We start from the raw sequence: 15,452 nt of genomic DNA on the forward strand, positions 1-15,452 counted from the left end.
AAGAACTACAGTATATACTTATACTGGTGCTCACGGCGTCATTAACTTGTTCCGCCACCAACGAATTTCGAGGTACTTTGTTTTGCATCTTTTGTGCGTGTTTTGTGTCGCTTTATGCGCCTATTCCCACATTTCGTGCATCACCGGAAGTGGGTCAAAATGGGCCTACAAATATGGTGGAACAAGTTATTGCAGTTCCGCCACCAATGAATTTCGAGGTCGTTTCCTTCACATCGTTTTGTGCCGTTTTCTGCACCTACTTCCACGTTTTGTGCGTCATGGAAACTGGGTTAAAATGAGTCCCCAAGGTGGGACGAAAATGAGTCGCTGTTCCGTCACCAACGAATTTCGAGGTCCATTCTTTCGCATCGTTTAGTGCTAGTTTTTTGCTGTTTTGAGCGCGAATTTTTATATTTTCGTCCCATTCAGATGGGACGAAAATGACCAAGAGTTCCGCCACTATCGAATTTCGAGGTCGTTAATTTCACATCACGTACCATTTTGTGCGCCTATTTCGACGTTTTGTGCGTCACTGGAAGACGATCAAAATGGGCTTCGAAGGTGGGACGAAAATGACCCACTGCTCCGCCACTACCGAATTTCGTGGTCGTTCCTTTCGCATCGACTAGTGAATGTTTCGTGCCGTTTCGTGCCCTTATCTCCACGTTTTGTGCGTCACCTACGAAAATGACTCATTGTTCCGCCACTATCGAATTTCTACGTCGTTTCTTTCGCATCGTTTAGTGCCTGTTTTTAAAAAAGTTTTCAGTACCTACTTCCTCGTCTTGTGCGTCACCGGAAGTGAGTTAAACGGGCCTTTAAAGTGGGAGATAAATGGCTCACTGTTCCGCCACTATCGAATTTCGGAGTCGATTCTTTCGCATCGTTTATTGCCTGTTTTGTACGTTTTGTGCGTCACCAGAAGTGTGTCAAAATGGGCCTCCAAAGTGTGACGAAAATGACCCACTGCTCCGCCAATACCGAATTTCGTGGTCCTTCCTTTTACATCGACTAGTGAATGTTTCGTGCCGTTATTTCCACGTTTTGCGCGTCACCAGAAGTGTGTTAAAATGGGCCTCCAAAGTGTGACGAAAATGACCCATTGTTCCGCCACTATCGAATTTCTAGATTGTTACTTTCGCATCATTTAGTGCCGTTTTTTAAAGTTTTCTGCACCTATTTCTCGTCTTGTGCATCACCCGAGGTGAGTTAAACAGGCCTTTAAAGTGGGAGTTAAATGGCTCACTGTTCCGCCACTATCGAATTTCGGGGTTGGTTCTTTCGCATCGTTTAGTGTCTGCTTTGTACCGTTTTGTGCTCCTATTTCCACTTCAGTGCGACAGCGAAAATGGGTCAAAATGGCCTACAAGTATAGCGGAATAACTAATGCTGTTCCGTCATCCTCGAATGTCAAGATCATTTCCTTCACATTTTTAATGCATGATTTGTGTAGCTTTGTGCGTCCATGGAAGTGGGTCAAAATGAAAAAATGAAATGAAATCTAAGTTTTACGTCCCACGGTTATGCCGGTTAGGCTAAAGGTGACGGTGATGATGAGAGATGAGTGAAATGGTGGAATGAAGAAAGTGGGAAGAAACGGGAGAACCTCGAGAAAACCCACGAGCACGGTGTTTGTCCACCACAAAGTCCACACGGAGGGTCTTTTCCTGCCATATTTGTAGGTCGTCTTTGACCCACTTTCGTTGGCGCACAAAACGTGAAAATATGCGCAGAAACGGTAAAAAACATGCACTAAACAATGCGAAAAAAGCGACCTCGAAATTCGATACTGGTGGGAGAGTGGATCATTTTTTTTCGCACATTGAATGCCCATTTTGACCCACTACCATTGATTCACAAAACGTGGAAACAGGCTTACAAAACGGTATTTAAAAAAAAAAAAAAAAAAAAAAAAACGCACAAGGCGATGTGAAGGAAACTACATCGAAATCGTTCCTGAAAGAACAGCATTAACTTGTTCCGCCATATTTGTAGGATAACATTGACCTATTTCCGGTGACGCAGAAAACGAGGAAATAGCGCACAAAACGACACAAAAATGGAAATTTAGCTTAATTACATGGAAATTTTAAGTTTGTAAGCTTTATTATATGGAAAATTTTATACATTTTTCCTTTACGTTGGTCTACTTTACGTTGATTTGGGACTTCCAAATTTTATTCTTTTTTCCACTGAAAAGTAACTATAATTCAACAAGGAACTAATTATTAATTATAATTATAATAATTATCTATATAATTGAATTCATTGTAATTTGGTCCATAACAAACACTTTACCATTTCGTACTAGCTGTTATGCCCGTTCTTCGCACGGATTAGATAAAAATATCAATGTAAACAAACTGAACAACGGGAGAACAATTAAGAAACATTTCTAAAATTGGATATATTTTGTGTGAATATATATCCAACAACGTACATGTGTTTTCATTGGGAAGGCCAATGCGGGCTGAATTTGAACGCAAACACTATCGGGGGTGTCACTATACATCTGAGCAACCTCGATGAATATGGATTCGACACAAATATTGGTCATTTTTCTACTACTTTTACATGTCCCGGTGAACACCCCCTCAGATCCCCTTGGTTCAAATTGCGAAAAAATTTCCTCTGGCCCCCAAACAATACTGCGAAAACTATGAATGTGACACTAACATCTGCCATTTTCTACTACTTTTTACATATCACGGTAAAAGCCCCTATGATCCTCTGGTTCCAATTTTGAAAAAAACAACGCCTCTGGCCAGCAGCAGATGGGGGCTGTATTTGGAAGTCAATGGCTGTGGAAGTATCATCATTCATCTTAGCGACAGCGAAAACTATGGATTTGACACTAATATCGGTCATTTTCCATTATTTTTACATGTCTCGCAATTCCCCAATTCCGGTGACTCCCGGCCCGCATACAATGTGGCTAAATGTGAAAATCATCGCTAATGAAAGTATTACCATTGATCTCAGCCACCGCGAAGACTACGGATTTGACATCGGTCATTGTGGATTATTTTTACATATCTCGTGATCCCCTTTATAACCCCCTGTCCTTAGCTGATGGGACTAAATGTGAAAGTAAACGCGGTCTTGAGTTTCACCATTGAGCTCAGCGACCCCGAAAACTATGGATTTGACATTAATATCAGTCATTTTCGATAATTTTTACATGTCTCGGAATTCCCCCCTCTGATGACCCAAGGCCCGCATACAACGGTGGATGAATTTGAAAGTCATCGCTAATGGTAGTGTCACCATTGATATCAAAAACCGCGAAAACTATGGATTTGACACTAATATCGGTCATTCTTTGGATTACTTTTACGTTTAGGTATCCTCCCGCCCGTTGACCCACGGCCCGCAGCCAAATAGGGTGAATTTGGAAGTTAATGCGATTGGAATTTCACTATTGATCTGAGCCACCGCGAAAACTATGAAATCGACACTGATATCGGTCATTTTCTACTACTTTTACATGTCCCGGTAAACGCCCCCCTGGGACCCCGTGGTTCGAATTTCGTCAAAAACGTTTCGCCTTGGTGTGGTACCTGAACCAAGGTATCTTTGACCAACATTTGGTAACTCTCGTCAACTTGTCTGGTCCCCAGGCCGGTCCCGGTAAACGTCCTCCTGAGACCCCCTAGTTCGAAATTTGAAAAAAAAAAAAAAAAAAAAAAAAACCTCTTCGTCTTGATCTGAGGCCTAGACCAAGCTACCCGTGACCAAATTTTGAAAAGTTTCGGTCCACTCGTCTGGTGCACAGGCCGCACAAAGATAGACAAGACACACGAACAAACTCTTTATGTTATTTATATTAGAAAGGTCAGATCCGCCGTTATTGTAATAGAGCGGTGCTTGAGCGATTGATCGTAGAAATTCAAACTCCGATGAGTGATAATTTCATAGGCGATTCTTTCTTCGACCTCGTGTCTTCGAGAACTCCGCTTGAAATAGAAAAGGGGAAAACTTCTAGATTACTTAAATTTCTTTTTCTTCAATCAGAAAGTACTCAATATAAGGATTTGTTTGTCGGGCGTATGCTCTTCGGCACCCAACACATTCATTAAAAATATGTGATTCAGAGTTTTCGAAACTTCAGAATCTTGAGGGGAAAAGAAGCAATTTCTACAAAAATTATACTTCCGGTTTTATATTTATTAAATGTTATTGTTCCCGTGCTCAGAACGGACACTTTAGCTAGTATTGATATGATTTAATGGCCATTTATTTTCTTCTGAAATGACTCTCCATGCGCAAAACACTAAAGAATTAGTTTTTAGAATGAACATGTTTTCACATTGCTATCTGTTTAAGGCTATACATGAGAGACAAAAGGAGAGGGAACTGAGATTTTATTTAATAAGTACGTATTGTAGATATATTGGATCCTTCCCCCCCCCCCCCCACATATTTTCTCTATTAGTACACGATTTGAGGACGATTTAAGATTTAGTGACAGTTTTTTTTTTCTCTTTATATTTATGAATAACGAAAAGCAGTTATAGTTTTTAAAAAAATCAAAGAGACAGTAAACATCACAAAATTCTGGTGATACAACAGAGTTCAGCAGACAATTCCTCATATTTTATTCACTACAAGTTTATGTAACTGATTTGTTCCGTAATAATTATGTACGTCCCTTATACCTTTCATCTGCTTCAATTCTTACACGCGCACGCGCTGGATACCTTCCGCATTTTCGACGGCCATCTTTCTTCTTTGGCTGGTATACAGAGTGTCACAAAAAGATCGGGACGGTGGAATATCTCGAGGAATACGCGTCGTATCATGAAATAAAAAAAAACGTGGCAAATATATTTTTAAATTCTATTTCAGGGTGGAACAATGAATTCACCCGGGTGCCCCCTAAGGGGGGCAACTTGAAAAGTTTAAATGGGATCCCCAGTTTTTAGTGCAGATTCAAATGCTACACACAAAAATACGTAATTTTTACTGGAAACATTTTTCTGTATTCTTGACAGATGGCACTGTAATCGCGAAAAATCTGTTTTATTGAGTAACGCAGCAAAAAGATCGGGACAGGAATATATATCGAGAAATACACGTCCGAGCATGAAAAAACAAAATACGTGTCAAATATTTGTTCGATTTCTATTTAACTATGTGCAAATCAACGCTTCTTGGCGCCCTCTAAGGGGCAGAGGGGGCAACTTGAAAAGTTTAAATGGGACCTCCAGGTTTTAGTGTAGATTCAGATGCTTCGTACAAAAATACGTAACTTTTATCTGCAACATATTTGTTTGTTTGCTCGATAGATGGCACTGTAATCGCAAAATAGTTTTATCGAGCAACGCAACAGAAATGTCGGGATAGTTGAATATCTCGAGAAATACGCATCTGGGCATGAAATTAAACAAATATATATATATATATATATGGGTATAATAGGTTTGATCCCTAAAGTGTGTCTATGCAAATGAAAACACCTGGATACACCTTAGTGAGACAGAGAGTGCAATTTGGAAATTTGAAATAGGACCCCGCAGTTGTGATTGCAGATTCAGATGGAAAGCACAAAAATATACAACTTTTATCTGAAAAAGTTCTTTTGTGTTCTTGAGAGATGACACTGTAGTGGCAAAACTATGTTTTATCGCTGTTATGCAGGAAATGCGCTTCCGATCAAAAGATACAAAAAGACATGCCGAATTGTTATCGAAAATATTTTATTCTAGTCACCTTAGCAGGAAATAATCAGAGAAACAACTAAAGTTTAAAATTAAACATTTATATTGAAGTGGAAAGGACTAATGTGTAAATCAGATTTGCCAACAGGCGATAAATTAACTACTTGTAGAGCTACATAGGAACAGCTACGTGAACGTACCTGAGTAGCTGTATATTCCCTCCTGGGTCTATTCTGTCGGTGCATCACCTCGCCTCTCACAGTCGGGGTGCTTGTTGGAACCTACGATATCCGCCAGTAACCAGTGTGTTATAGTAAGTGCTCAAATTGCGTACCTTGTTCGATTTGACAATGCCCTATTCGATGATAGAATCCATCTACAGCAGCCCTAATGACATTGGGTTCAATGAGTGCAATTTCGTCAATAATGCTTTGCCGAAGCTTATCTAAGTTGACAGGCTTCCTTTCGTATACACAGTTCCTCAAATGTCCCCAAAGAAAATAGTTCAGGGCGAGAAGTCAGGAGAACGAGCTGGCCACTTAATTTCACCTCTTCTGCCAATCCACCTTTGGGGGAATTGCTCATTTAGAAACTGCTTAACATTTACACCATAGTGCGGCCCCGCACCATCTTGCTGGAACCACGTTTCGGCTAAGTTATCCGCTACAATGTCTCTAATTACTGGAAGTGCTTCGTTCCGCAGCATATATGCATACTTCCCAGCATTCAAATTCCTGTAAATGAAAAATGGTTTAACTATGGAGGTGTTCACCACTCCCGCCCAGACGTTCAATTTTTGAGGGTATTGGGTATGTGCTTCAACTGACCAATGAGGATCGCTGTCAGCCCAAAATCTGAAGTTAACGTGACCAGTTAATTCGAAAGTAGCTTCGTCTGAAAAAACAATTCTAGTGAGAAAGTTAGGATCGTCATCAATGCGCCTCATCATCTGTTCACAAAATTCCATACGACGGTCGAAGTCATCTTCATTTAACTCATGTATCAGATGCATTTTGTACAGGTGGAACTTGTTTGCCTTCAAAGTTCTGTTGACAGTCATGCAACTCATATGTTGTTGAGCACCTTGACGGGTGCCTAGGTGAGGATTTTCAACGAAGGATAATGCAACGTCAAGCTGTTTTTCAGCCGTAGTTGATGACTTTGGTAGCCCAGGAATTCGACGATTCTTTACACTTCCCGTTTCCTCGACAGTCGACTTTGAAATGAGATCGTTTGTACCGCGAAATGTTTGGTTAAATAGCGCCCTAACTTCAGCATACGATCTTTGGCGGTCGCCCCATTCGCCATCATCAAAATAATTATTCTGTCGTGCTCAGAAAGAGTGGCCATGTCGTCAAGTAGTTAATATCTGTCCAGCACTTTGAGATCATCCCAATTTGACTTTACCTTCGCCACTAAAGTGCACTTAATTTACAAGACATTCACTCATAATGAACACCTCGAATTGGATTCACAATAAAACTTCGTGATAAGGAAGTCTCTGGCAGGATTTCGATTCTCACTCATTCCACACTACTCGTTACTGTCTCTCAGCCGTAACAGGCCACTACGGAGTAAATCACTAATTTTGCATTGATGAAAACTGTTGTGCAGTGTCTTCCATGCAAAACCAACTCGAAGCAGGCATGCCAAGGCTACTCCGCAAGGAACTAAACAGCAACTACAAACACAATTACCAGCTCTATTTCGATGACTTATTTGACATACACGTCGATGACCAACGTTGCTTCGATATAAAAACAACCCTTTTGGCAATTAGGGTAGTTTCATGCTTGTTTGATTTTAATGCCTCCGTTTCGCGGAGAACTATTTAGCCTAATGGTCAAACGTTCAATTTGAAATATTGCGTGCGTTTCAAACTCCAACGTTTCTGTGCACTTTGAAAGAAATATTTAGTTGTTACGATTACAGTCATAGGCACCCGCAGGCTTTTTTCGAGGAGGGAAAACACGATGTTTCAGACGACGGGGACAAGGGGGCGAAACTACCATTAAAAAGGTAATTGTGCACAATGAATCCTCACACGTAGGGATAATTTAATAAAATCAGTGGCAATTTAAATTACAGAGGGAGCAAATGCCCCATAATTCCCTATTTGTCAAGCTCATGATTACAGCTTGCAGTAACGGTAACTGCAATAAAACAATTCAAATAAACGTTCGGCAGGTATACAGTATTCGTATCTCTTACTCGAAAGTACATCTCATGCGTTACTCGATAAAACAGCTTTCTGATATTACACTGTCATCTGTCAAGAACACAAACAACATTTCCGATAAAAGTTACGTTGATTTTGTGTACAGCATCTGAATCTACAGTAAGAATTGGAGGTTCCCATGTCACATTTCCCTCCACCACTCCCTCTAGAGGTTGAACAAGTTCATTTATTTGCACACACTTTAGGGATCAAAAATATTAGACCCATATATTTTTATTTAATTTAATGCCCAGATGTGTATTTCGAGATATTCAACTGTCCCGACATTTCTGTTGCGTTGCTCAATAAAACTATTTTGCGATTACAGTGCCATCTATCGAGCAAACAAACAAATATGTTGCAGATAAAAGTTACGTATTTTTGTGTGTAACATCTGAATCTGCACTAAAACCTGGAGGTCCCATTTAAACTTTTCAAGTTGCCCCCTTCTGTCCCCCTTAGGGGACGCCAAGGGGCATTGATTTGCACATAGTTAAACAGAAATTGAACAACTATTTGACACATATTTTGTTTTTTCATGCTCGGACGTGTATTTCTCGAGATATTTTCCTGTCCCGAATTTTCTGCTGCGTTACTCACTAAAACAGATTTCTCGCGATTACAGTGCCATGTCAAGAAAACACAAAATGTTTCCAGTAAAAGTTAAGTATTTTTTTATGAAGCATCTGAATCTGCACTAAAAACTGGGGGTTCTATTTAAACATTTCAAGTTGCTCCGCTTAGGGGACATCCGGGTGAATTCATTGTTCCACCCTGAAACAGAATTTAAAAATATATTTGCTTTTTTTTTTATTTCATGATACGACGTGTATTTCTCGAGTTATTCCACCGTCCCGATCTTTTTGTGACACCCTCTATAACGTTCCAGAACCCGGAAAAGGAGAGAGTTTGTGAGTGTGTGCAAAAACGAGAGAATTTCACGTGGGGAGGGCAATCATCGCGAAGACCGTACTGTCGGACGTGATTATATCTTACGAGTCTTATATAACTTAATAACGACATCCAGAGTTAGAAACTAATACGACATTCCTGAGCACTTCATAGATGTTCGGTAGATCCTTTATGCATATGCTTTTTAACATCATCTTCAACTGAATTAATTGTATACAATAACCTGTTGGAAAATGAGCTTTTTCCGCAAAAGTCACAGATGACCTGCTAGAGGTCACCGGGTCACGATTGTCCACATTTTTCGTTACAACATTGTTTCAGATTAGAATTTACGGCGACATACCAATTTTTTGTTACCGAAGATGGATATTCAAAAAACCATCACCTACCTACACAAAAAACCATCACAAAAAACCTACATAACATTGAAATCCATTTTAAAAATCGCATTTTTACCTTTGACCCTGTAACTCCGCAGATTAGAACACCTGTGATCTCGTTTTGCTATCAAACAAATTTTCTGGCCTTCCTCTAAGTTGCTGCAAATTTCACAGTTTTAGCTTTTACGAATGCTGAGTACTATGAAATTAAAGTTTACACACGAATTATGGGAATACATACATTATATATATATATATATTATGTGATCAAAAGTATCCGAACACCCCCAAAACATACGTTTTTCATATTAGGTGCATTGTGCTGCCACCTACTGCCAGGTACTCCTTATCAGCGACCTCAGTAGTCATTAGACATCGTGAGAAAGCAGAATGGGGCGCTACGCGGAACTCACGAACTTCGAACGTGGTCAGGTGATTGGGTGTCAGAAATCTGTACGCGAGATTTCCACACTCCTAAACATCCTTAGGTCCACTATGTCTGATGTGATAGTGAAGTGGAAACGTGAAGGGACACATACAGCACAAAAGCGTACAGGCCGACCTTATCTGTTGACTGACAGACCGCCGACAACTGAAGAGGGTCATAAAGTGTAATAGACAGACATCTATCCAGACCATCACACAGGAATTGCAAACTGCATCTGGATCCACTCCAAGTACTATGACAGTTAGGATTGAGCTGAGAAAACTTGGATTTCATGGTCAAGCGGCTGCTCATAAGCCACACATCACGCAGGTAAATGCCAAACGACTTCTCGCTTGGTGTAAGGAGCGTAAACATTGGACGACTGAACAGTGGAAAAATGTTGTGTGGAGTGACGAATCACGGTACACAATGTGGCGATCCGCTGGCAGGGTGCGGGTATGGCGAATGCCCGGTGAGCGTCATCTGTCAGCGTGTGTAGTGCCAATAGTAAAATTCGGAGGTGGTGGTGTTATGGTGTGATCATATTTTTCTTGGAGTGGGCTTGCACCCCTTGCACCCCTCTCAGAGCGCAGGCCTATATTTATGTTTTAAGCGCCTTCTTGCTTCCCACTGTTGAAGAGCAATTCGGGGATGGCGATTGCATCTTTCAACACGATCGAGCACCTGTTCATACTGCACGATTACACGACCATAACATCCCTGTAATGGACTGGCCTGCACAGAGTCCTGACTTGAATCCTATAGAACATCTTTGGGATGTTTTGGAACGTCGACTTCAGGCCAGGCATCATCGACCTACATCGATACCTCTCCTCAGTACAGCACTCCGTGAAGAATGGGCTGCCATTTCCCAAGAAACCTTCCAGCACCTAATTGAAAGTATGCCTGCGAGAGCGGAAGCTGTCATCAAGGCTAACAAAAGAAGTGATTTGAGAAAAGAAGTTGTTTTCCGAAAATGCGTAGTACTGAGCTATAGTCCGCCGAAAATGTACCAAGATAGAATAAAAATGAATAGAACTAGAGATCGAATTGTCGGAGAAAGGTCGAGTCAAAGGAAATAGTGCATTATTTGACCTGGAGATTTGATTCATGTACAAAAAAAAAAAAAAAAAGAAAAAAAAAAGAAAAAAGAAAAAAAAGAGAAAAAGTTGCGGCGCAAGGGCACTTGTTGGGATCGGAAACATTGGGTAAAACAAAGGGAGGATGGAAAAGACACAGAAAGCAATTCGAGAGACGGGTCTCTATTTCGGAAATGCAGCAATCCAGAGCTATAGCCTGCCGAAACTGCGATTGACTAATACAAACGAGCGAAAACGAGAGAACGAATTGTCGGAGAAAGGTCGGGTCAAAGGTAATAGTGCATTATATGATCTGCAGTTTCGATTCATGTACAAATCGATGAGGAACTGTGACGGTGCAAGAGAAGAATCTCAGAAATCTACTGTATTACTATCGGAGTGTTGGGAAAAGGGTTAGGGAGAATTGACAGTTATTCAAGAAAACATAACAAAACACGAGAAGATTTGCCGGCGTCACGAAAGCTGTATAAATTGTGGCAAGATGTGGGATCTCAAAGGCCGGATATCACCGAAGGTTGAGAGCGATCCTAGGAAGCGGATCCTTGGAGCAAGAAATATGTATGTAATAAACGACAGCGGAGTGACGTATGAAGTCGGTGCAACATTCGCAAATTGCGTGTATGGTAATGGAGGACGACATACTAAGGCTAGACAAGACTGAAAATTATACTGGTAAAAAGAGCAAATGTACTTACATTCACAGCAGGTGCTCAAAATGGCGTGCCCTGGTTTCGATGGAGACGATGCTGAACCCACATATGCTAACGAACATCAAGAGGTACATCATCTAATAATTCAATGAGTGTTTCTTGCACGATCAATGGTGCAGTTAAGCGAGGTGGTAAGAGATATGGTCCTATAAGCTTGTTACCGACGATGCCTGCCCAGATATTTATCCCAAATCTCTGTTGATGTCCACACACAATGGTAGTTTGGGGATTTTCGTCGGCCCACACATGAATATTCCGGCTATTGAATACATCCTCTCTCGTAAAACAGGCTTCATCTGTGAAGAGTATCGCGGCATGAAACTGCAGGTCGTGCAAACAGCGCTGCACTGGCCATTCACTAAACAGCACACGGGGTGCGAAGTCTGTAGGATGCAGGTCTTGAATTTTCTGTGGATGATAGGGGTGTAGTTGTTGTTCACGGAATACTCTCTAAACAGTGCTGTGATCAACCCCCACTTCATGTGCTAATGCTCTAGTGCTTGTCGAAGGTTGTTCTATCACACGATGAAGAAACTCTTCTTCAAGGTCTGGAGTCCTGGTTGTTCGTCTCCTTCCGCGGTCGTGACGTAATGGGCGCAAGTGTCCCGTTTCCCATAAACGCCGAAATAGCCTCGGAAACATGGAGTACTTTGGACGTCACCTGTCTGGATACCTGTTGTGATACAACCTTGTAGCTGCATGACTGTTTCCATTAGGTAGCCCATAAAAAATTACCATATCTGCAAGTTCTTCAATCGTGAGCTCCATTTCACTCCCACACTAATCCCGCTACCGACCAAGAGCACAGACAACGCATAGGTACAGATTCTGAGAGACTACCCACGGAATAGAAACACGCCTTCTTCAGTTTAGTGAACGAAACACTCGCCTGCCAAACGATGAGGTAAATGACCTTCGAGTATTGTAATACTGCGGGCGTAAGGCTACAGAGACGCTTGTTGTTTCCTCTGTTGGTGTGCAGCAAACAACGTACGGTAACGTGTGATATTCAAGTAAGAATAAGTACCGAATGATGCTTTTAAGAAGACAAACCGTGTTTTGTTGTGGGTTACTAAATCGGGCTTTCAAGAAAACATTTATGCAAGATTACGTGTGAACCATTGTACTTGCCACACAGCGTCACGAAAGAGGAATAAAACGCAACTAGAGGCTATTGAAAGTCAAATCTGCTGATATTTACAATAATTGGTGAAATACGGAACTAAGATAAACCCGAGACACCATTACAACGATGTCATGGAACACGAAACCTTACCTGATTGAGATAGACTCCAGGACTCCTGGATTCAGGAGTGCTTTACCACGCAACCACGATGATATTAAATGGTAATGTTTATATATTAACCATGTTCGAGCTGTGGGGTATAGGCACTCTCTTGTGGCTAGTAGTCGGCAAGTCTAGTACATGATGCTGATAACTCATTTCTATTTGTACTATCGGTAGCTAGTGCAACCTATTTCGATGCTATTGCAGCCATGTCTTTTCGAAACAAATATCATTGTGTAATCATGTATTTATGTTGTTCGCTCCCGATATTTCAAACGGTTCTACGTACGAGAACTACAACTCAGCTTCCACGCAGGAATATGTCCATATCATGCGAACATACCCTTATGCTGCTGTTCCTCATTGCTTTGTACCTAAATCGAATCTCCAGGTCCAATAATGCACTATTTCCTTTGACCCGACCTTTTTCCGACAATGTGTTCTTTCGTTCTCGCTCGTTTGTATTAGTCAATCGCAGTTTCGGCGGGCTATAGCTCTGGATTGCTGCATTTCCAAAACAGAGATCCGTCTCCCGATTTGCTTTCTGTGTCCTCTTCCATCATTCCGGTACGTCTTACCCAATGTTTCCAATCCCAACAAGTGCTGTCATATGAGCCCACCACCCCCTTGCGTCGCCACTGTTCCTTATTGATTTGCATATGAATCAAATCTCCAGGTCAAATAATGCACTATTTCTTTTGACCCGACCTTTCTCCGACAATTCGTTCTCTAGTGCTATTCATTTTTATTCTACCTTGGTACATTTTCGGCGGGCTATAGCTCAGTACTGACGTATTTTCGGATAACAACTTCTTACTTTAAATCACTTCTTTTGTCATTCTCCATCATACCTTGAAGTTTTACCCATCATTAAAGATACACCCTATATATATATATATATATATATATATATATATATATATATATATATATATATATATATATATAGGGTGTATATTTAATATATATATATATAAAATAGGGTGTTTAAAAACAACACCGACACCGTTAGGGAGGTGGTACCTGACACCAAAATAAGACAAAAAGTATATACCAACCTGAGTGCGCAAATGCTTTTTTTCGGAATTAAAAGCTGCCGAAAACATCAAAAAGTGAATTTTAAAGGTCTACAGCTTGAAAACTATGGGATCTACCGTAGTCGGATACAGACTTTACTTAGGAACGTGTGTGCTCTATCCAAATATTCATGTTTCAGAATCGTGCGGTACTCCTGCAAAAATTTTTATAGAGAGAATTTGGCTCCGGGTATATAATTTAAAGTACTCACCAACTCCCTCTAGAAAAAAATTTCCGGAAGTACTGTAGAATTCTGAAACTTGGATATTTGGATAAAGCACATACTAGTTCCTAAGTGAAGTCTGTATCCGACTACGGTAGATCCCATAGTTTTGAAGCTATGGACCTTTGAAGTTCATTTTTTCATGTTCTCATCAACGGCTCATTTCAAGAAAAAACATTTTCATACAGTTTGCGAATACTACATACAACACTAACAAGCTAGTTCACAGATCCCATAATTTTAATAGCAGTGATGTACTTCTTTTAAATGGAATGGAGCAGGATACAAACGTGCGGTGATATTGTGACAAAAACCCAGCCAACAAATAAACTGAGGATCTTGTAATGTTTGCACTGATCCTGTTGTTTCAACACAATATTTCTCGTGACTTATTTCAATATTTTTATCTTGCTCAAAGTATTTAAGCAAATTATCTTTGAGCTCAAAAACAGTAATAACTGTGCGAAGCTGAAAAATCGCATTCTCGGTTTAACAATATCCAGCACATTTTGGAAAATAATCCGTGTATTTGAAAAAAAAATTATAGGGAAAGATGGTGTAATAAGAGAGAAAATGGCTGGTAGTTTGGTTTTTCATCAGAAAAAGTGAAAAAAAATCCACAGCTTACTGTATCTTTCTGTGTACAAGTCTTTTAAAAAATCACTGCTTTTAGGCAACTTCTTTACCTTCTTTTCTGCCTTTCCAAAAGTGTCTACCAAAAACTTTAGGATATTTAAACTCAGTCTTTTTCGTGCAGACTTTTTTTTACAACTTAGTTATAAATGTTTCTAAAAATTTGGTTGCATAAATTTGTACAGCATTAGTGATACTTCAACGTGAAATTATTCCAGTTATCTCTGATAAATGAGCTTGCCAGATTTTTTTTTTTTTTTTTTTTTTTTTTTTTTTTTTTTTTTTTTTTTTTTGTCGGGGTAAAAGAGAATTGTTTGGTCTTTCCAGGTTCACTAACTGAAGATTAAAATTCCAGTGGCCTCCTCATGATGATATTCAGGAAGTGAATAGTGTTTATCTTTTATGGTCCTGTAATTTAATTAGGAAATGATCCGTTCATTGCTAAAAGTGCAGAACTTGTAAATATTAAGAGAGAATGTTTGGTTTAAAAAGTTTTGCTCTAGGCCTATTTTCTGTTTTAGGGCTTTCATTCCATTATAAATAAGTTTCATTCCATTATTGTTACAAGTATTCACGCAGGTTATTTTTCATTTTAGTATAGCCTATTGAGTAAGAAGTTACTGTAGCATAAAAAGTTGTTTTACGATGTAGGGCCTACCTTTTTAACAAAAAAAGGTTTATGTGACTACAATGTGTAATTTTGTCATTGCAAAATGTTCAGAATGAGTGAAAAACTTCATAAATTATGAAAGGCTGTAATTTATATAGTTTGTAATTAAAAGCATTCAACTTTCAAGTACGACTTTCACTAACGTCAATTTTCA

The 15,452-nt window shown here is 40.0% G+C and overlaps 2 protein-coding genes across 6 annotated transcripts in view; both read right to left on the bottom strand.

Annotated features, from left to right (window-relative positions):
* LOC145690563 (beta-1,4-glucuronyltransferase 1) overlaps positions 1-15,452 on the bottom strand; it is a 148,712-nt gene that overhangs the window by 46,882 nt on the left and 86,378 nt on the right. The gene's annotated exons all lie outside the window — the stretch shown is intronic.
* Positions 6,166-6,672, bottom strand: LOC145689410 (uncharacterized). The gene has a single exon (XM_081763565.1). It carries the CDS (start codon positions 6,670-6,672, stop codon positions 6,166-6,168), a length of 507 nt encoding a protein of 168 aa, XP_081619691.1.

This window comes from Thermobia domestica, chromosome 7 (genome assembly GCF_964235325.1).
Source record: "Thermobia domestica chromosome 7, izTheDome1.hap1.1, whole genome shotgun sequence".
NCBI classification, from domain to species: Eukaryota; Metazoa; Arthropoda; class Insecta; order Zygentoma; family Lepismatidae; genus Thermobia; species Thermobia domestica.

Excerpts from the sequence above, each read along its gene's own strand:
- LOC145689410 (XM_081763565.1), bottom strand. The coding sequence starts at position 6,672 with ATGCATCTGATACATGAGTTAAATGAAGATGACTTCGACCGTCGTATG.